Source organism: Eucalyptus grandis, chromosome 5, assembly GCF_016545825.1.
Source record: "Eucalyptus grandis isolate ANBG69807.140 chromosome 5, ASM1654582v1, whole genome shotgun sequence".
Taxonomy (NCBI): domain Eukaryota; kingdom Viridiplantae; phylum Streptophyta; class Magnoliopsida; order Myrtales; family Myrtaceae; genus Eucalyptus; species Eucalyptus grandis.
The window spans coordinates 7585346-7605884 of NC_052616.1; the positions used below are offsets into that span (position 1 = coordinate 7585346).

The 20539-nt window shown below is 43.6% G+C and overlaps 3 protein-coding genes across 5 annotated transcripts; all 3 read right to left on the bottom strand.

The window, feature by feature from the left end:
- Nucleotides 1-2881: 2881 nt before the first annotated feature.
- On the bottom strand, nt 2882-7077 carry LOC104443798 (oxalate--CoA ligase). Its single transcript, XM_010057325.3, has 2 exons — nt 6012-7077; nt 2882-5398 (listed from the first exon to the last, which is right to left on the bottom strand). The coding sequence occupies exons 1-2, from the start codon at nt 6210-6212 to the stop codon at nt 3254-3256; spliced, it is 2346 nt and encodes a 781-aa protein (XP_010055627.2). The 5' UTR covers nt 6213-7077; the 3' UTR covers nt 2882-3253.
- A 3080-nt stretch (nt 7078-10157) lies between these two features.
- Nucleotides 10158-14362, bottom strand: LOC104443797 (putative pre-16S rRNA nuclease). 3 transcript variants are annotated; one of them, XM_010057324.3, is made up of 7 exons: nt 13996-14362; nt 13338-13486; nt 12592-12649; nt 11623-11694; nt 11440-11535; nt 10818-10907; nt 10158-10453 (listed from the first exon to the last, which is right to left on the bottom strand). In XM_010057324.3, exons 2-7 carry the CDS (start codon nt 13484-13486, stop codon nt 10403-10405), a joined length of 516 nt encoding a protein of 171 aa, XP_010055626.1. In that variant the 5' UTR covers nt 13996-14362; the 3' UTR covers nt 10158-10402. The 3 variants fall into 3 exon arrangements, with proteins under 3 accessions (XP_010055626.1, XP_039168182.1, XP_039168183.1); XM_039312248.1 differs by having other exon boundaries at nt 13877-14005; XM_039312249.1 differs by lacking the exon at nt 13996-14362 and adding an exon at nt 13904-13989.
- A 479-nt stretch (nt 14363-14841) lies between these two features.
- Nucleotides 14842-18297, bottom strand: LOC104443801. The gene is made up of 2 exons (XM_010057327.3): nt 17813-18297; nt 14842-17250 (listed from the first exon to the last, which is right to left on the bottom strand). The coding sequence occupies exons 1-2, from the start codon at nt 18011-18013 to the stop codon at nt 15256-15258; spliced, it is 2196 nt and encodes a 731-aa protein (XP_010055629.2). The 5' UTR covers nt 18014-18297; the 3' UTR covers nt 14842-15255.
- Between the last annotated feature and the right edge of the window lie 2242 nt (nt 18298-20539).

The following is a 20539-nucleotide window of genomic DNA, read 5'->3' on the forward strand; positions in this document are numbered from 1 at the left end:
ACCGTGTCCCCACAAACGATTATTTTACCATGCATTTTTAATATGAAGAAAATAGGCCGGGATCACCATTTTAATTGAGGTATTTGAGTGCAATACATGATGTCCTGGGCCAAAATTGAATGAATGCGTGGATGATATGAGATGTCGTTACGAGCCTTTGGAGCCGGACGATGCTCATTCGAGAATACCCCAAGTCAACGGATGCCGGTCGCAGTGGAGGCTGTACCAATACTCCTATATAGAATGTCGTCTAGATGTAGACGTTGCCGTGCTCGATGGTGTGAGATGATGCCTGGCTACGCCGGAAAACTGCTGACTGTTGAGTCAGCCATGGCCAGTGGGTCGAAATGAATTGGAACGCATGAGTATTGAGATGGTTGGGCCTTATTATGGGGTAAAATTGTGTGGTATGGAATATGACATGTCACATCGGTTTTACCTTATAATTGGGATCCATGTGATTGATCGATATGTACTGTGTGGCACACTAATATGCAAGAATGCATGAGAATCATGGCATCTTTGGTTCTAGTCATGCATAAGTTGAACATACTGTTTATGGTATGCGTGCATGAACCAATAACGCATTTCACACATGCTTCCATTATACTGAGAACAAACCCTTGAGGGGTGGCCCAACTGGAATGGCGGTTCGTCCGCGCTAGTGCTGGGCCCAAAAAGGACAATACTGGGCTGGGATGAGAGATGGCGGTGCATCCACGCCTCTACCCTAGACAATGCATTTGTGTGGCAATGGCCAGGTGAGATCGCTTGTAACGCGATTCGTATGTGATTGATGAACCGCATCATCTAATGGCCATGTGCATTGCGTGTATCGTGTTGAGTTATGACGTGCATGGTATGGCATATCAGGTAAGGATGTATGAGAATCAACTATTGATTGTTGATTGTTAATCTTTGGTTTGTTGTGGGATAGTTCTGAAGAGATACCTCGAGTTGAATTGGTGTACTAATTGGGGGACTAGGGGAAGAACTCACTGAGATTTACATCTTACTGGTTATTGAATAACCTTTTTCAAGTCTTCAGTGTGAAGAACCCGGAGTTTGAAGCGAAAGGGTTAGAGCATAGGTGGCTCGGTAGTCTTTTATGAGATAGACCTTCTGTATTAGCTTGAGGTGTTTATGAAAGTGTATTTGATTTGAAACTTGTTGTCCTACTTTTCTATCCCATGTTTGTTATTGTTAGGGGATTAGTTAAATTTGCTTCCGCATGTGCAATAAAATGAAAAAGGGTCGACGACGAGTCCTAGGAATGTCACAAAATTCTATCGACTACCGAGGGATATGCGCGCACTCGAGATTCGAGGCGTGACAAACTAACTTAACCATGGTTAACTAACCTAACCATGCTTGATTAAGACTAAACAATCTTAGTACTAATCTAACCATGATTAGCACTAAACTAAACACTCCTTAAGCTCAATTAACAAGCTAATCAAGGATTAGGGAGTTAACTCACCGGAATTCGACGGCAGCAGGTTCATGGCGATGGCGGCGAAAACCTAAGACTACTGTGTCTTGCACAGAGGCTCAATGGCAGAGGAAATGGCCCTATGCACAGAGGCTCAATGGCGGAGGAAATGGCCCTACAAGCTCTCAACCAAACGAGGGAGGCTCGGCTTGGCTTGGCTGAGCTCGCTACGAAGTTGGTGGGGCTATTCGGTGGTCTCGGTGAAGTGGACGGTGGCGTGATGGAGTTTCGGTGGGTGCTGGTGGATGTGCTGGACGGTTGACGGCGTGAAGGTGGCGGTTGATGAGAGAGTACTGGTGATGGGGTGACGTGAAAGACAAATGGAGTTGCGGCTGCTGAGATGTGGGCGTGAGGAGATGGGATGGTGGGCTGATGGTGGGTGATGGGTGGTGGGGCTGCTTGAGTTGGCGAGAGTGGAGGGGAGGATGAAGATGGGCTGAAGAAAACGTGAAGAAGAGAAGAATGCGGGGGAAAGAAGTGGACAGAAGAAATTAGCAGGGAGGGGGAAATGAACGTGAGGGAAAAACAAAAGAAATGGAGAGGAAGGTGGTCTGCTGAAGCAAGGGGAAGTTCACGCATGAAAGGGGAGAGATGGGAGAGAGAGAGAACAAGGGAGTCAACACAACAACCAATGAGAGACCTAGAGAAATATCAAGCCACTCATGACATATGCCCCTAAAGTCTTCATCCATCAAAGTCAATTGGCCAACCAATGGAGAATTAGCTCTAATTTCTCACATATAACCCATTTTGGGCAGCCAAATAACTCATTTAATTAGCCCATCCGAATTTCACCTTAATTTCCTTTTTGTCCGAAATCGATTTTCCACAAAAATTCCGGATTCGACGAAATTTCGCCGAAAGATGAGACAACCTCCTATAAATGAATCGTGACATGTTCGGACGTCCAATTCCCGAAACCGAAATCAATTTTGTGGTTAAAATCGACCAAACTCGATTTTAGTATGACCTAACTTATTGGGTAGCTTTTATGGATTTTTGTGCGTTTGACCCGTAGTCGATAATTTTCGATCAACGTTTGTGCATCTCTGAGTCGTAGACGACCCTCGGTTGTCATAAAATCGAGAGGTTTCAATTACATGTCCCGAGTATAATATTGATAAAAATCGGGTTATCGTTGTTCGACGCAAAAATCGCAATTGTGCGGAATCACCTGCAATTCGACTACGTGATTCCATCGAATCAACCTATATGCATTCGCTAATCAATTATAACGGTGTTGTATTGTCCATTGCCGATTATTATGGTCGAGCAGTCGATTTCCGATCGAATTCTCTAGTCTGTCACGTTTATGTCCCTTAATGGCTTCACTCAGTAGATTAGTTAACTCGTGAGTGATTAACTCCGAGTAAATTAACTATAAGCACGTCTACAAAACAACCATTTCATATATCCGAATCCAGGGCCAAATTTCGGGATGTCACAGTAATCCTATCAACCCACTTGGGTTACAAGCAAGCGGGGCAGCCCCAACATGAAAGCGAACTTCCTACTACTTGGTGAAGTTACCCTGTAACTAGACATTAAGGATCCAGGTAGTACCCCAATTACATATTACACTATTCTAAGAGCAAGTGTGCATATAAAACTTAAAAGAGACACCATTATCCGCCAATCTGCAAGGGCACTTGCCTAAAAGCTAAATGCACAGACATATACAACATCTGGCTTGAAGATGACGTACAAACATGTATGTAACACTAAAACGAGCTAATCTGCGCTCAGAGCAAGGCAAGTTGCCTAAAACTTAAGCCATCGGGGCGAGACTTTCCAATTAATACTAAGTGGGGATTGCGGTGACTTCAAGGGGAGCTCGCGAGGCTTTACCCTTGCCTTCAAGTTCAAAATGGCCATCGCCTCTTCAATCGAAGGCCGAGAAGTAGTAATGGGATGAGCGCACAACAACCCCGCTATTATTAGGGCCTCGGCCTGTTTCTTGTCGAAATCCTTGCCGAGCTTCTCATCCACCGCATGGACCAACTTCCTGGCCCTATAGTGCTTCAATGACCACTCTATGAGGTCTATTGGGTCTCGTTCCAGGTCGATGACTCTTCTCCCAGATACTATTTCCAAAAGGACGACTCCGAAACTGTAGACATCAGTTTCTTTACTTGCCCTACTAGTTGTAATATATTCCGGAGCCATGTAACCCCGTGTTCCTATCAATTCAGTTGTCTTGGACCCTGTGGCATAGTCTACTAGCCTAGCCAATCCAAAATCTCCCAATTTGGCCTCGAACTCTTCATCGAGCATGATGTTGCTAGACTTGATATCCCTATGGATCACGCATTGACGACATTGTTTTTGCAGGTAGTGCAACACCGAGGCTAATCCTTGAGCGATTTTATACCTTGTTTCCCATGTCAATAAGGATTTGCCTTTAAATAGATGATCCTCCAAGCTACCTTCACTCATGAATTCGTAAACCAGGACAAATTTATCCGCCTCGTGACAATAGCCTATAAGTGGCACCAAGTTTTTGTGCCTAAGCTGGCTCAACGTGATCACCTCAGATTTATACTCATTCATCCCTTGGTGCGAATCATAGTTTATAACCTTCACGGCGACCTGTGTGCGAGCTTTTCCTATTCGCCCTTCGTACACCGCGCCGAAACCTCCTTTTCCCAGAATCTTGCGATCTGCAATCGCTGTCATCAATTCTTCATAGGAGAAGTTCTTTGGTCCACTAAACTTTTCAAACTCCATGGTTAATCCATGGCCGCCTTCTTCTCCACCTCTCACGGTCTCGGTGTTGTTCTCTTCGGTTGTCTGAGGTGCATTATTTCCCTCTGGCATATCATTGCTCGGGGATGGACTGGCAACTTCTGACATATGACTTACCCAAGCAGCACTATCTGCCAAAGATCTCGACGCCGAGAACCTAGCATCCAAACCCCCGTACGAAACACCACCCGTATGAAACCGCCTGGACTGGAAGGCCTGCTTATTTGCCTCTGGATTATTCTTATGACCTTCAGTCACGTTCGGTCCCCCTATACACACTTCACTGCTCACCCCCACCGCCCTTATGGCCCCATACTCATCCGAAATCGCCATCTCCTGCCCTACAGGTCTCCCGACTGAACTGGGCTTATGCTCACCATCTTCGGGCAAGGGGTTTGAAGCCGTCAGGTGAGTAGCCTCCATCATTGCATAAGCCTCAAGCACGGGTGCACCAAATGCCTCCTCAAGCTGAGCCCGGATAGAGGGCGCGAGTAACGCACCGCAGCTCATTATGAATCGTAGCTTCGGGTAAGCCGGCTGTGGCTTGCTGAGGTGGTGGTCCAGGATGATCTGGTGGATTCTAGGGATTGCTGTGTACCACGTGGCATTGTATAAAATCATATCTGCCCAAAATCTGGATGCTGAGAACCTAACAGCCGCCGGGAGGGCCACGGTAACTCCAGCAGCTAAAGAGCTCAATAATCCAGCAACCAAGCCGTATACATTGAACATCGGAAGCACAATCACGGTAGAGTCTGAATTTGTTAGTTTGTACACCCGCTTGATGTTCTGAACCGATGAAGCCAAATCGTGCTGAGTTAGCAGCACGGGTATGGGGTGACTCATATTGCTGGAGGTGTGCAAGAACAGAGCTACATCCGAGGGTTCGTTGACGACTTTGGACATCAAGTCAAGGCTCGGCTCTATGTTGATCGAAGAGAGAGTGATTTTGGACTTGGCGGAGTGAAGCTTGGCAGTTAGGTGGGGGATGTTAAGCATGGAAGCAGCAAATTGAGCCTGTTGATTTCCTTCTTGTGGTGTCAATAGGAGCTTCGACCCCGAGTTGGAAAGGCAGAAGCTGAACCGCTCAGCTGTGTAGGTGGGGTTAAGCGGAGCCACTATGGCTCGGCAACGGATTACTGCCAGTAGCAGGATTACAAACTGCAAAACAAACGCAGATTTCCAATCAGCAAAGTATCACACTAGTCCCCGTGGAATGGAGATTACACGGGGACTAGTGTGATACTAGTTTGTCATTGTTTGATTCCATTAAAAGCATCCTTCTCCTGTTGATAAGCTTTGACTTGTTTTATGACAAAAGGATTCTTGTACATCCCAAAAACAACCTTTGGACACGACAGAAAATGCTCTTCATGCTCTTCCCAATTGAACTTGTTCCTATTTAATTTGCAGCAGACGACAAAACACGTTATCTCAAAGCACTCGCGCTCACAGAAATCTCATGCCTTAGATGCAATTCTATTTTCTTTATCGAAATTGACGCCATTCCCGTTGCTCTGTTCTCGAAGTACCGTAAAACACCGAGTCCCATCCTCTTTTCAAGCTATTTCCCAGTCGATCTTTCTCATAAGTGATCGATCTCATCGTTAGAAAGTTATCGCTACGGCGATCTACCAGATATTGCATTCTCGAGTTCAAGCAGCATCATCAGGAATTTTCGCGTTTGAATTCACATCATCACACAAACGAAAACTCGCAAACAAGGCATGCCATGCGCCGAACTCGCAGAACAGGCTCGATGATCCGGACATACCTCGACGGTGTTGGGGAAAGTGAGAGCGACGACGTCGCCGGCATCGACGCCGGAGAAGACAAGGAGCGCAGCGGCTTCATCGACGCGCTCCCGCAGATGCGCATAAGTCAGTTCGATCTTCCCCCTGACGGAGACGGCTATCTGGTCGGGGCTAGTCGACGCCACCATCTTCATCAGGCCTGTGAGCGTACGTACTTCCATTGCTAATTACGGAGAACGAATCGACGGAATCAACTCAAGCCCATCGCGATTGAATTGAGGAAGGCGCCACAATCGCTGGGCGACACTGGAAGATTCTTAACGAGAAAGATTCGCACGAATGAGGATGACGAGAGAGCTTAGGCTTAGACCCTTTTTATGAAGTTGAAAAGGGAATGGGACCCTTGTTTCATTACCGCGTCTTTGGACTTTGGAGATTGTCCGCCGACACGGCTTCACAAGTGTGCGAAGGAGGTCTAGCCTCCCCCGCCCGCCTTCCCCAGCGCCTGTCCACTTGATATACAGCAGTGGCGGTCTGCCTGAATTTTCCCAATACAATGTCTTGGGGAACACGGCACCGGACTCCCCATGCACTTACCCAAGCTTTTCTTCCCGGGTAGAAGGGAATACGCACCTTGCCAAACGGGGTCTCCCAACTCAGAGCTCCCGCCGGTTCGGTGCTTGGGCTTTTTTTAAAGTCTTGCTCAGGATCAATATTGAGAACTCGACCAACCAGTCGTTAAGAGTGACCAACTGGTTCAATCCAGTTAAATGGAACCGATCTCTATAGACTTTTGCAACAAATCACAAATATCCAAAAAAAAAAAAAGCTTAACAAGACCCCTCATCCGCTCCTCTGAAGACAATCAAACCATCAAGCACCATGTGAAGCAATAAAAAAGAGTCGCACACAAGAAACAAAGACATATGAAGGGGGGATGGGAAATTGGGAAAGTCAGGGTTTACTGAGAAATTAAAATATATAGATATAGCCGGTTTGATCCGGTCGATTCAATTGCAATTTCAGAACTGGAAATCGAATCGTGACTTGTGAGAATCATCCAAAATTTGGCGGTCCAGTCCGATCCGGACAATTCCCAGTTCGGGTGATTCCCACACCCCTAAGAACCTGTAATTAAAAAGGGAATGGAGGATCAAGGAGTGCGACTTTGGTGAGCAGGAGCGAACTCGTCCACGAAGGGAGCATCAAGAAAAGTCCACATTTTGAAGTTTTCCGTACCTTGCGTACTTGTTTCTTTGTAGTTAAATTTAGCCTTCCAGTACCAAGAAAAGTTCACAATAAGTCCACATTGTGAACTTTCCAAGAAGGGAGCATCAAGAAAAGTCCACATTGTGAAGTTTCCCGTACCTTGCATACTAGTTTCTTTGTAGTACCTATTACAGAATTTTTCATTAGGTGATAGAATAGAGATCATAAATTTAGGACGTTAATTATTTTTTTCTTCGATTTTGACCTTTTTTCATATATAAAAAAGAAAAGAAAATTAGTCTCCACTCCCAAATTAGCCGTTGGAAAGTCTTAAGAGGATCGTCTTCCATTCTAACCATTGGACATGTTCAAATACCATCGTTGGATCAAAGAGGAATCAATGACCATGATTAGATTCTTTCATGTATAAATAGGGGAATCTCCCCCTCACTTGTACACTCTAGTTCACGAGCTAATACAATTTGAGTTTCACTCTCATACTTCTTCTTTGTGAACTAAGTGCATGTGTAAGGCTGACTTGGGATTGAATCTTAAAGCCGTATGGGTGTGGGATCGTTTATAACTAACCAACCTGTGACAAATGGTATTAGAGCCTTTGTTCCAAGCATAATGGTTGATCCTTATTCCGATGTTGCAATTGTTCAAGGCAAAGATCGCAAGGATCATGGAAGACCGATCGAGAAGGTCACCCGATCGAAGAAGAATTGTGTTGTCTCGAGCTCGAGGGCCAAAGGGTGACTTGGAGAACCGAATGATGGTTCTCGAGGAGACTGTCACGGACGTCCAAGGAATGGAGGATGACCTGAACTAGACCGCCAAGGGAGCGAAAGCTGGAAGGGAGGAGTTCTTGGCCAAAGTGAAAGAACTCACAGTTGGCATGAGAGAGCTATGCGCCGAGGTGTTGAGGTCCCTCACGCACGAGTTGTAGTAGCAGATGAGACTTGGGAGGCTGCAATGGCGGCCATGCACATGAAGATTGCCGAGCTCAAAGTCAAGCTCGTGAAGGTTGAAGCAGCATGTGCGAACAGGGGTGTTCACCGTGTAAGCAAACTCACGTACTGATGCATCCAAGCCAAGGGAGTTCAAGGCTAATGGTGGCCAAGGAAGTGAATAATTTTTCTTGTGGTACATGAAACGATACTTCCAGGCCATGGGGATCAATGACGACACATTTAGGTAAACACCGTATCCATGTATTTAGTTGATAATGCATTGTTGTGGTGGATCATCAATCGTATGATAGGTGTGGCAACATGACGTGGGCACGGTTCATTGAAGAATTTCAACGAAACTACTATTTGGCATATGCAGAAGAGGAAGTGATGAACTCAAACGCCTTGGACAAAAGGACTTAGTTCTTAATTATCTAAAGCAATTCTCGGAGCTATTGCTCCAAATCCCGTCCATGAGTGAGAAGGAGGTGTACTACTAGTTCATGAGTGGGCTCAAGCCATGGGTCAAGCAAGAGCTCAAGCGATGCAACGCAGCGGATCTTGTGACGGCTACGTCCCTGGCTGAGTCTCTTGTGGAATATAAGTTGCCCTTCACGATGAAGTCCGATCCTCACCCGAAGGACAAAGCCAATGGTGGGGGAGATTGTGGAAGATTCAATCGCCTTAGCAATCCCGTGCAACCAGTTTGGAGCTCAGCAGCCGGGGTGGACAAATGTGGAGATCCTACAATTTGCTTGCACTCGATTCATGGCCGAATATCCCATTCTTGATAAGTTGAAAGAATAGATACATACGCTGAGCGTGTTGCGAACTACTTTTCGTTCTAGTTCTCTAGAAAGTTTTTCTTGGAGTTGTATCTGGAGTTCCCTCATATTTCCTAGCGACTGGTAATTTGCAGCTTGAGTCAAAAAAGGTCAAAAAACTAAGTGAGGAGGAAGAATCTGATTGCTTTTTCTATAAGTTGCCGTGAAGGGGCAAAATGCCGCCCCTCCCTACGCGTTCCTGAAATCAAGCAAGGGCGGACTCTTTGGGGATGACATTAAGTGGAACTTCTCCAAGTTCCTCATCGATAAAGAAGGAAATGTCGTTGATCGCTATGCGCCCACTACTTCTCCTCTTAGCATCGAGGTAAGAGTCTGATCTTCAACGATCATAGTCCTAGCTTCTGGATTTCTTTGGCTAGTTGACTCAGGCATTGCAGTTGTTATTATCGCAGAAGGACATCAAGAAACTGTTGGGAGTGGCATGAGCGCTGGAACTTCTTTTCCCCTGTGAGGATGAGGAGTAATCTGAAAAATAAGCATCCTCTTGGCTCATCATGAGGATACCTCTAGATGTTTTCTTCACATGTTTTGTTGTTGAATTTGCACTGCGTTAATAATGTAAAGATGCCAGTAAAGTCCAGCTCCTGTTTTTCCACTACTGTATGAAATCGTTTAGAAAACTAAAGGCACTAATTATTGCGGGTGTAGCAAGTTCTAATATTCAGGTGCTACGATGCTATTAGTTGGTTGATCATTTCTCTGGCAGAAAAAGCTTCGAATGAGCGATACATGGCGCTGAAGTTAGATGAGTTTTTGGCTGTTGGAGTAGACTGTCTTTGTACAGTCCTTTCCTGTTTGTGATGTTGCCCGGGAAGATGGTTTTCTTAACCATCGAATCTTCGATGTGATTTAAACATGAAACTGTTTAGCTAACAGCATTAGGTAACTTCTCTCTACTGAATAATTACGTAAAAAATGACTTGATCAATGAACTGCCACAGGTGATCAAAGTTACATTAATAATAACATCATGCTCGAACAAACAAATGCGTTGACTAGAGGGTCATCGATGCTGAGGGTCATCAATCCATAGTGACATCTTTTGTGGCTTTTCCTGAGGCCGCAGTGTTATGGTGCGGGGAGGGGAGAGAGAGATTAATCTCACTTAGTCACTTGTTAGACGGTCTTGTGTACCCTTTGAGAGAGAGAGAGAGAGAGAGAGAGAGCAACCAAACTACATTTCACTGGTTACAGAGTCTTTTGACACCCTCCTGTGCTTTTCCTCTAAACATAGAAAACAAAAATTGCCAAAACTCGTTAAATATCTACTTATCCCTCTTAAACTCTTTATGGTGCTTTAGCAGCAGGTGGTAATGGCACTGCGTTTCTACCATCGCAATTTGCAGTTTACATGCAAGCTATGCTCTGAGAATGAGAAAGGCCCCCACAGTCCTCGCATATGTCCTATTCAGAAGACTCTGATCTCTGCTTCTTGTTGGCATAATCCAAATATCCCTGCCCAAAACAATAGTAGCGTTCAACAACAGACGACAGTGGTCTCAAAACAAAAAGCTCACACACTGTATATAGGATATTTTCAATAAACAATTGAATGCAGAACAATAAGGAAAAATCCATGTCGCCCTTTTCCTTCTATCTATTGCAGCCTAGAGGTATTGCTAATTGCTATGCACCAACAATGCTTGAGAGTTGAAGGGAAGCCTGTTCATCAGCCAAGTCTCATTTTTCATTTCTATCCTAAAGAAAACCTTCAACCATGACATTTGTATACTTAATCATGAAACAGTGATCTATACTAGCAAAGAGAAAGTGGAGGGATGAGCTACTTCTTCCCAGGAAGAGGTGAAGAGCCAGTTACCTGGAGTATCCCCATAGCAGCAAACTTGTCCATTATTGTCTTCGCTACTACCGAATGCAACGTCAAAGGTTGTAACAACAATTCCACGTTCTGTAAACAGACAATGCATTAGCGCCCCATGATTAATTAAAAATAACAACAAGATACTCATTTGCGAAAAGGAGTTGAATTTAGCTTTCCATTTGTGAACAATGGGGACAGCCGCTGGACCACTTAAGAACACAACCTAGTAATGCTGGAAGCCCAAATGGGAAAGTAAGGAAATGAGTCCTGATAAGAAAACTGCCTTTAATTTGTACAGCAGCAGAACTTTTAAGTAGAAGCATCATTTATTTCAGATAGGGTTTTCACTTTGGTTAGCAAATCGGCAGCTTTGTGAGCACATTGAATTATGTGGGACATATACTAGAGGATACAAACTTAAGCCGTACAAACTAAAGCATTATTTACAGTTCATGCTGTTGCTTCTACCATTGCAATTCGGACCTTGAAGATTGGATGAAACAAAGAAAGGTAAGGAACCACTTCATTGAGCTAATCTTGTGCACAGTGCATAAATACCTTAGTAGAAAAACAGGATGTCAGGCTAAGACTTTGAAAGAAGAAGGAAAGCAAGTTGCACCTTTGATGTAAAGGTTTCTTCCCAATACGTATAACAAACACCTTCAAGTTTTCCTGTTTTAGAAAGCTCGTCAATAAAAACCTTCATTTGCACAGCCTGATTACAGAGAACAGAAAAGGATAAGAAATTTATAAATAGCATGCCAGAAAAGTTATAGAAAATAATGGTTTAAAGGAGACGTACATCACGATTGGGACTACGAAACCGGTCAAGAGGGACGCCAACCACAAATCCAAGTAGCGAGAATTCAGAGACCTACACATATATAAGGAAACAGGAACCAATCAGGCCCTTGTAGAAACTTTTCCAAGACCATGCAAATTACTGCACGTACACATTCAATAAGGATATTGTGATCCAAGAGTGAGAAACAATAAGATAATTGACCAAAACCTGGCCATAACTGCCTTAAGAAACCCCTAACTTTAGGTCAAATCTCAATTTTGTCCCAATTTTGTTTTTTGTATTAAAAAAATGCCCAAATTTTACTCTAGTCCCAAAGCTACCCCATGCATTCAAAAATCAACGCTAGTTTCTTCAAGATCATCTAAGAGGTTCGTTATCAAAATTTGCATTTTCATCAACACCCTCACCTACGTATAAAATAACAGCAGTCTCTTGATGTTGAAAATCTTGAAGAAACCAATGGCGATTTTTGGAAGCATGAGCAAATTCTGGGCTAGAGTTAAATCAAGGATTATTTCAGACAAAAAAATGTTCAGGGCAAAATTGGGATTGGACCTAAACTTTAGAGTTTTTTTAGGGAATTCTCCCCCAAAACCTAAGGTGTGATCTAATTGAGATACCAGGTCTGATGATTCCAGCCCAGGTAAACAGAACGCAATAGCAATAACCCCTCTTTCAGATAGGAACTAATGAGGCAAGAAATTAAAGATTAGGGAATAAGCAATGACAAATACCAAGCTGTGAGCAGAACCAACACTGAAAATTACTCTTTGTTGAGGACCTTCAAACAACTATATTCATAGTTAGAAGCCAGACTGAGGACGATAAGCAAAATGCTCCAGTCATCCAAACACTTAGGTTGGAAAAACTTCTTTATAGGACACATCCAAACAGTAATTCCCACAGGGACAATTCCTCCAAGAAATGGAGATACTAACACAAAAGCAGACTGAAAGGCAGACTCACCAGACTCTGAAGATCAGTCGCCATCAAGTCAATATTTGTCTTCTTCCTAAGCAGAACACTGCAATTATGGCAACAACAAAGATCATTTCACAAGTAACAACTGCATATACCACAACAAGGTTAGGATCCCAAGAAAGAAAATAGAAAATTCCCCCAGAGGGACAAGCCGAAGCAAATTCATGACGTCCAAGTTCCATCCTTCTAAATACCATAAACAAGAATAGTTCTCGTATAGAATCAGAATGAGAAAAAGTACACTGAAAGTCCTAGATCTTATGTAAAGATTGCCATCAATTGAATCAATTCGAAAGTTTAGAAGTCAATTGCACTTTTTGCTAAAGGTTTAGTACTTGATTGAATCAATTGAAAGTTTAGGATTCAATTGTATTCAATACATAAGATTTAGGACTTAGGGTATATTTCTCCTGAATCAGATTTTTACATGGCAACCCTACGAAGTGAAGCACATATCAACATCATTAAGATCAACAACATCTGTACCAATCATCTATGCAATCATCCTTGGGTTTATGTTATCCACAACTCTATCATCCGATTCATAAGTGTCACCGTGAATCCTGTGGAAATCTCAAACTCACTGGCCCATGTACAACCTTACGTCCTATGCACCAGAGTGCAATCCGATGCTCAATTTCTATGGAGGTAAAATGCACAGGAATTGATATAAACATATACTACAATTCGTCTTGGCCAAAGTATGATACAATGCGCATGTATGGAAATACCTCAGGGGTGACGCGACCTTGTTGCTTGAATCCGAGACAGCAAGTCCAACATACTTATCGCCAACATCCAAGCCTAGCAAGCGGCCTTTTTTCTTCGTATGAGCCATCAATACGTCTTGGAACAAGCTCAAAGGTTTCACGTACCTCATCTACAAACACCATGAAACAGTTGAGAACTTCACTCAATGATTCAAACTACATGCTTGGAAAAATAAGCAGAGAACAAACAGGAATATCCCTCGATTTAAGCAAGGCAGTGATGTCAGAGAGATGAACTCTCATGAAGCAAATCAAACGCCCATCAATATATCCATCACTACATACTATTCGTATCTCGAGTAATACCCAATAAAGTAAAACCATAAACAAGTACATGGAGCAGCATAAGAAGCAGTTCCATGATTAGCAGTAGCATCTACATAGCTATCACGGGTCAATGCTAAAGCACGTAGCTTGCATGAGCAATGAGCTCCAGCGATGACACGAGCTTATGCGGCACGGTGATCTGACTACTTTGAAATAAAAAGCAATGAACGTACGCCCGAGAGACTGAATGTAGTGTACACCTATCTCGAAAGTGCTCAGTCAGGCATTAAGACAAACACTTGGTATGGACGGCCATATATCAGAGCCACACAAAGATGGGTCCTTCACGTACCGTCACTTCGTCCACTTATGGTACCGCCCGGACGACACCCAGATGTCACCTGCTCTTCCTCGCCCTTCCCCAACGGCAAGCTCGGGATTCAGTCAATGAAGGCGGGCGATTCTCTGGTCAAATTTGTGCTAAGCTTCTTCACACTTGTTGGCCCCCATCGCCTCCTCGGCAACTTCGCGACTTCCTTCGTTTCACTCTTTCGTTGTTCTTTCGGCCGGTTTCGATTTCACGAACACAGAGACAAATTGCACGAGCGGACCGTCTCACCGAAACCGGGTGGAGGCGGTGAACGTTCCTCGTAACCGTCCGTCTCAATGCTCCTCTGCTCGCCGACTCAAGGTTGGGCCGGTTTAACCGTCCTGGCCCGCCATTCGTTCTAATGAAAAATAAAATGATTATTATACGCGCCCTAAGATCATGTCTGGCTTTGTTTAGTATCTCATGAGTCGTGTTCCTCTATGCAATTTATCGGACAGTTGTAGGAAGTCACAACATTGTAACTTGCCGGAGCTGCTCCGAGAATCTCCGTTTTCCTTTTCCTTTCTTTGTGCTTTTATAATCTTGTTTGTATCCCTATTATATATAACTCATCCTCAACAATGTCTTGCTATTAGTTGTGAGAATCAAAGGGTACTTACGTTCACTAATTGGCCAGTATCTTATCACACTTCTCTATGCACAATACACATATACAACATTAAAAGAGACAATATTGCCTACCATCCGTGAGGCACTTGAATATTGAAAATGACATACAAACATGTAGGTAACACTAAAAGAGGCAATAGACCTAAATAAATCCTTAAAAGATTTCATCCCGGTTCAATCTGAACCTCAAGACTTCCATGACGTAAACTACTTACAAAGTATTCCCTCCTCTTGGAGAAAACAAATATACAAAAGGAATTTAGGGGGTTTTGGATGTGCATGTACCAACGCATTAAAATAAAGAATACAATCTAGTCAACCCACTTAGGTTACCAAGAAAGCGGGGCGGACTCAACGTGAAAGCAAACTTCCTACTACTTGGTGAGGTTACCCAATAACTAGACACCAAGGATTCAAGCAGTACCCGATTTACAAGTTACACTATTCTAAGCACAAGTGTGCATATACAACTTAAAAGAGACACCATTGCCCGCTAATCTGCGAAGCCAAATGCACAGACATATACAACATCTGGCTTGAAGATGACGTACAAACATGTATGTAACACTAAAAAGAGTCATCATTGCTTGCGTCAAGAATGAGGCATTTTGCCTATAACCAAGGCATCCAGGCGGAGACCTTCCGATCAATACAAAGTGGGGACGGCGGCATCTTCGAGGGGAGCTCGCGAAGCTTTGCCTTTGCCTTCAAGTTCAAAACGGCCATTGCCTCTTCAATCGAAGGCCGAGAATCAGCAATGGGATGAGCGCACCACAGCCCTACAGTCAACAGGGCCTCTGCCTGTTTCTTGTCAAAATCCTTACCAAGCCTCTCGTCCACCGCATTGACCAACTTCTTGGGTCCATAATGCTTCCGTAACCACTCTGCAAGGCCTATTGGGTCGCGTTTTAAGTCGATGACTCTTCTCCCAGATCCTAATTCCAAAAGGACGAGTCCGAAACTATAGATATCGGTTTCCTCAGTTGCCTTACCAGTTACACAGTATTCCGGAGCCACATAACCCATTGTTCCCATCAATTCAGTTGTTTGGGACCCTCTGGCATGGTCTCCTAGCCTAGCCAATCCAAAATCTCCCAATTTGGCCTCGAACTCTTCATCAAGCATGATGTTGCTAGACTTGATATCCCTGTGGATCACGCATTGACGACATTGTTTTTGCAGGTAGTGCAGCGCCGAGGCTAATCCTTGAGCAATTTTGTACCTTCTTTCCCATGTCAATAAGGATCTACCTTTAAACAAATGATCCTCCAAGTTACCTTCACTCATGAATTCGTAAACCAGGATGAATTTATCCTCCTCGTGACAATAGCCTATAAGTGGCACCAAGTTTTTGTGGCTAAGCTGGCCTAACGTCATCACCTCAGATGTATACTCCTTTAACCCTTGGTGCGAATGAGAGTTTATTAACTTCACGGCGACCGGTGTGTGAGCTTTTCCTATGCACCCTTCATACACGACGCCGAAACCTCCTTTTCCCAGAATCTTGCGATCTGCAGTCGCGATCATCAACTCTTCATAGGAGAACTTCGTCGGTCCATTAAACATTTCTAATTCTACGGTTAATTTCAACCTATGGCCCCCTTCTTCTGCACCTCTCTCGCTCTCGGTTTTGTTCTCTTCGGTTGTCTTAGGTGCATCATCTCCCTCCGGCGTATCATCGCTCGGGCATGGACCGGCAACTTCTGACATATAATGTTCCCGAGCAGCACCATCAGCAGAAGATCCCGACGCCGAGAACCTAGCATCCATAATCGCCATCTCCTGCCCCACAGGACTCCCGACTGACTCAGGCTTATGCTCGCCATCTTCGGGCAAGGGGTTTGATGCCATCAGGTGAGTAGCCTCTGTCATTGCATAAGTCTTGAGCACGGGTGCATTAAATGCCTTCTCAAGCTGAGAAATAATAGAGGGCGCGAGGGACGCGCTGCAGCTCGTTATGAATCGAAGCTTTGGGTAAATCCGCTTCGGCTTGCTGAGGTGGTGCTTCAGGATGTTCTTGTGGAATATAGCGTCTGCTGTGTACCACGTGGCATTGTATGAAATCATATCTGCCCAAAATGTGGGCACCGAGAACCTAACGGCCGCCGGGAGGGCCACAGCAGCTCCAGCAGCTAAAGAGCTCAATAATCCAGCAACTAAGCCGTGCACATGGAACAACGGAAGCACAATCACGGTGGAGTCTGACTCTGTTAGTTTATACACCCGCTTGATGTTCTGAACCGATGAAGCCAAATTGCCCTGAGTTAGCAGCATGCGTTTGGGGCGACTCGTAGTGCTGGAGGGGTGCAAGAACAGGGCTACATCCGAGGGATCATTGACGACTTTGAACATCAATTCGAGGCTCGGCTCTATGTCGGTTGAAGAGAGAGTGATTCTGGAATTGGCGGAGTGAAACTTGGCAGTTACGTGGGGAATGTTAAGCTTGGAAGCAGCGGATTGAGCCCGTTGGTTTCTTTCCTGTGGTGTCAATAGGAGCTTCGGCTCTGTGTCGGAAAGATAGAACTCGAATTCCTTAGCTGTGCAGATGGGGTCGAGCGGAGCTGCTGTGGCTTGGCAACGGATTACCGCCAGAAGCAAGATCACAAACTGCAAAACAAACACCTATTTCCAATCAGCAAACTATCATACTAGTCCCAGCGGAATGGAGATAAGAGCAGTCTGTATATCTGCAGAATATGCAGACAACTACTTCGACGTTTGATTCATCAAAACCATCCATCTCCTTGATGAGCTTCGACTTGTTTTACGATGAATCAATGCTTGTACCTCCCAAAAAAACAACCTTTGGACACAACAGACTGTTCTTCGTGCGCTTCCTAATTCAATTTGTTCCTGTTCAATTCGCACCAGGCGCTCACAGAAATTTCCTGCCTTAGATGCAATTTTTTTCAATAGAAATTGACACCATTTCTATTTCTATTGCTCTGTTCTCGAAGTACTGTAAAACTCTCAATTTTTTGTCCCCCAAGCTATTTCCCAGTCGATCTTTCACAAGTGATCAATACCACCATTAGGAATTCAGCGTTACCTCGAATTTAAGCGGCATCATCAGGGAATCTTTCGCATTTGAAATTCACAACATCGCATTTCAAAAAAAAAAAACTCGCACCATCGCACTCGCGAGGAGACTCGATGATAGGGGACGTACCTCGATGGTGTTGGGGAAAGCGAGTGCGACGACATCGCCGGCACCGATGCCGGAGGCCACAAGGAGTGCGGCGGCACGGTCAACAAGCTCCTGCAGCTGCGCGTGCGTCAGGTCAAGCTCCCCGCAGGCGGAGACGGCTCTCCCGTCAGGGAAATCCGACGCCGCCTTCTGCAGCAGGCCCGTGAGCGTAAGTTCCCCCATCGCTAATCACAGGGGACAGACGGACGAAAATCAGCTGAAACCGATGCCCGATTGAAAACCGGAGAGGGCGCCCCCAGAATCGCTTGGCGAGACAGAGAACGAAGGTCGACGAGAAACGATTGGTGTGGAGAAGGAACGGGGAAACTGGTAAGGTCCGAAGACGGCTGGAGGGGGAAAAGTCGTGGTGGGTCGCGGCCAATGCGAGCTCGGCGAAGGTGACGACTGAGATCTGATGGGTCAAACTCAAAAGGCGTGGAACATCCCCGTAGCAGCGAGGACTAGTCTTACCGACATGTGTGCTGCCGCTGAATCGTGGAAAAGTCGACGGGAGATCCCAAGATTCCACGCCCCGTAAACGGACAGCACTAGCGCCGCCCCTAATCATTAGTTAAATGATCCGCAAAACATCCTGTGAAGTCGGGGGGAGTTAAGAAAGAGTCTCGAAAAGGGAAGTGGCTGTCAATTTGTCCAGCATCAGAACTTTTTTAAAGTAGTCGCATGGGGCAAATTCGCGGCTTCACGAGCACGTTGAATGATGTGGTGGGACGTATAGTATAGGATAGGGTCTTGCAAAAGAAATGGGAACTACCCTCCTGGACCACCAATCGGACCAGCCTAGAGTCGGTGGTTCACATGACAACGGGTCTAGTTCTTGATTCCAATTTAAAGGAATCAATGAGTACTGATCCAGTTATAAGTTCTGAGTATGAAATCGTCCACGCATCCATTTGAATTAGACTGATATATATTTAAAAAAATAAATTTTAATCTCAATTACTTAATTATTTTGTAGTTCTTCAAACAAATATATATACACATATATGTGTATTTGTAGCCATTGGATATTATTAACTAATTTTGTCTCTTAGATGTGTAATAGGATTAACCCTTTTTTTTTCCATTCTAATAATCCATTTACTTGCTTTCTTAACTAAGAAAAAATAAACAAATGAAGAGGAAGAAGAGAACCGATTGGAGATGTCCATAACATGTACGAAATTAAGAGCTGATGGCTTTTTTAAGAGTATAAATAGAAATTAGATACACCATAATATTAATTTATGAATGTAATTTGTAGGGATTGGGGATAAGTTCCATAGACTCACTCGGGAACTGAACCCAACTAACGGTTTGGTTCTCAAGTGAATCCATGGAATTAACGAGTGGTTTCTGGTTCCAATTTTTCAAAACCAGTCCTTAGTAGGTGATTCTTGATTCCAATTTTTCGGAACCAATCCTTAATGGATAATTCCCGATTTTAAGATGGAAACGTCCATTCGGATCATGATCACCCCTAGTAGAAGATATGAAGATGAAGCCTTACAAATGCAAGGAATTTACTTGTTGTTCATGGTGTTGCTTCTACCATCATAATTCGGAAATTAAGAGATTGGATGAAACAAAGAAAGGTAAGGAACCACTTTATTGAGCTCAGAATTGCGCATAATACATAATACCTTAGTAAAAAAGAAAATAGGACATTAGGCTAATGTTTGGACAATTGAGCCTCGCCGAGGGCTGGCAACCGGAAGAAGAAGAAAATGACAAAAGAAAAGGAAAGAGAAAATGCAATTAGATTATTAAAAAATTAAAAGAGATTCTAAGTAAAAAAAAAAAAAAATTAAGGGTCGTACCAGATCCATTTTTATTATGGGAATATAATATTTGTGCAATTATTAAACGCTTTCAAATATTCAGAAACTTGTCCAGGGAACTGAATATGAAAGAATCATTTTTGAATAAAAATTATTCCCGACAACAATATGGGGTTACTCTTCCTTTGTTTTACTCTTTTGTTGTTCTTTTCACCAGTTTCGACTTTCACTAACAAAGACAGAAATTGCACGAGCAGACTGTCTCCTTGAAACCAATCATCTTATTGCTCTTCTACTCACCTACTCAAGGTTGGCTGCTTTAAGCATCGTGAGCTGCCGGTTAGACCCAGTTTTATTCGAATGACTATTCGTGTATAGTTTGTTTTCTTTGAGCTTAAGCTTTTGAAAGAGAAAAGGGAACATTCGAATTGTTATGAGAGAGAGAGAGAGAGAGAGAGAGAATTTGTTATGAAAGAGAAATGAACCGGCGCAGTGTGGGAGATATTAAAAAATAAAAGAAATTACAAAATCTCTTATCTTCATAATATATGTGAAATATAATTTTATGAAGGATACAAAATAAATAAATAAATTTGGAATGATACTTTTAGTTAAAGTCAGTATTAGCTATATTTATTCTGTTTTTGCTCTAAAGCAATAAAAAGAATGGGGCTAAACGAAATGGACTGAAAATGGAATTAATTAGGATGCTGAAAAAATGGGGCTAGATGAAAGAATTAGATATACTTAGAGCGCATTTGTTTTGTAGAAATGAATGATTTGGAAAATACTTTCCTAAAAATTATTATTTATATTACTTACAAAAATGAATGATAAAAATATTTTCATTGTCCACAAAAATATATAAGATATAAATTGTTATTAATAATGAGAACGATTTTCATAGACCTATTATTTCAATTGATATAAA

What these genes read in the sequence shown, in the direction of transcription:
- LOC104443798 (XM_010057325.3), bottom strand. Translation starts at nt 6,212, where the DNA reads ATGGAAGTACGTACGCTCACAGGCCTGATGAAGATGGTGGCGTCGACT. An exon ending in CTTTCCCCAACACCGTCGAG is followed by an intron (nt 5,399 to 6,011) that starts GTATGTCCGGAT and finishes TTTGTTTTGCAG; the next exon opens with TTTGTAATCCTGCTACTGGC.
- LOC104443797 (XM_010057324.3), bottom strand. Translation starts at nt 13,486, where the DNA reads ATGAGGTACGTGAAACCTTTGAGCTTGTTCCAAGACGTATTGATGGCT. An exon ending in CGACTGATCTTCAGAGTCTG is followed by an intron (nt 11,695 to 12,591) that starts GTGAGTCTGCCT and finishes ATATATGTGTAG; the next exon opens with GTCTCTGAATTCTCGCTACT. An exon ending in AAGAAACCTTTACATCAAAG is followed by an intron (nt 10,908 to 11,439) that starts GTGCAACTTGCT and finishes GTCTGTTTACAG; the next exon opens with AACGTGGAATTGTTGTTACA.
- LOC104443801 (XM_010057327.3), bottom strand. Translation starts at nt 18,013, where the DNA reads ATGGGGGAACTTACGCTCACGGGCCTGCTGCAGAAGGCGGCGTCGGAT. An exon ending in CTTTCCCCAACACCATCGAG is followed by an intron (nt 17,251 to 17,812) that starts GTACGTCCCCTA and finishes TTTGTTTTGCAG; the next exon opens with TTTGTGATCTTGCTTCTGGC.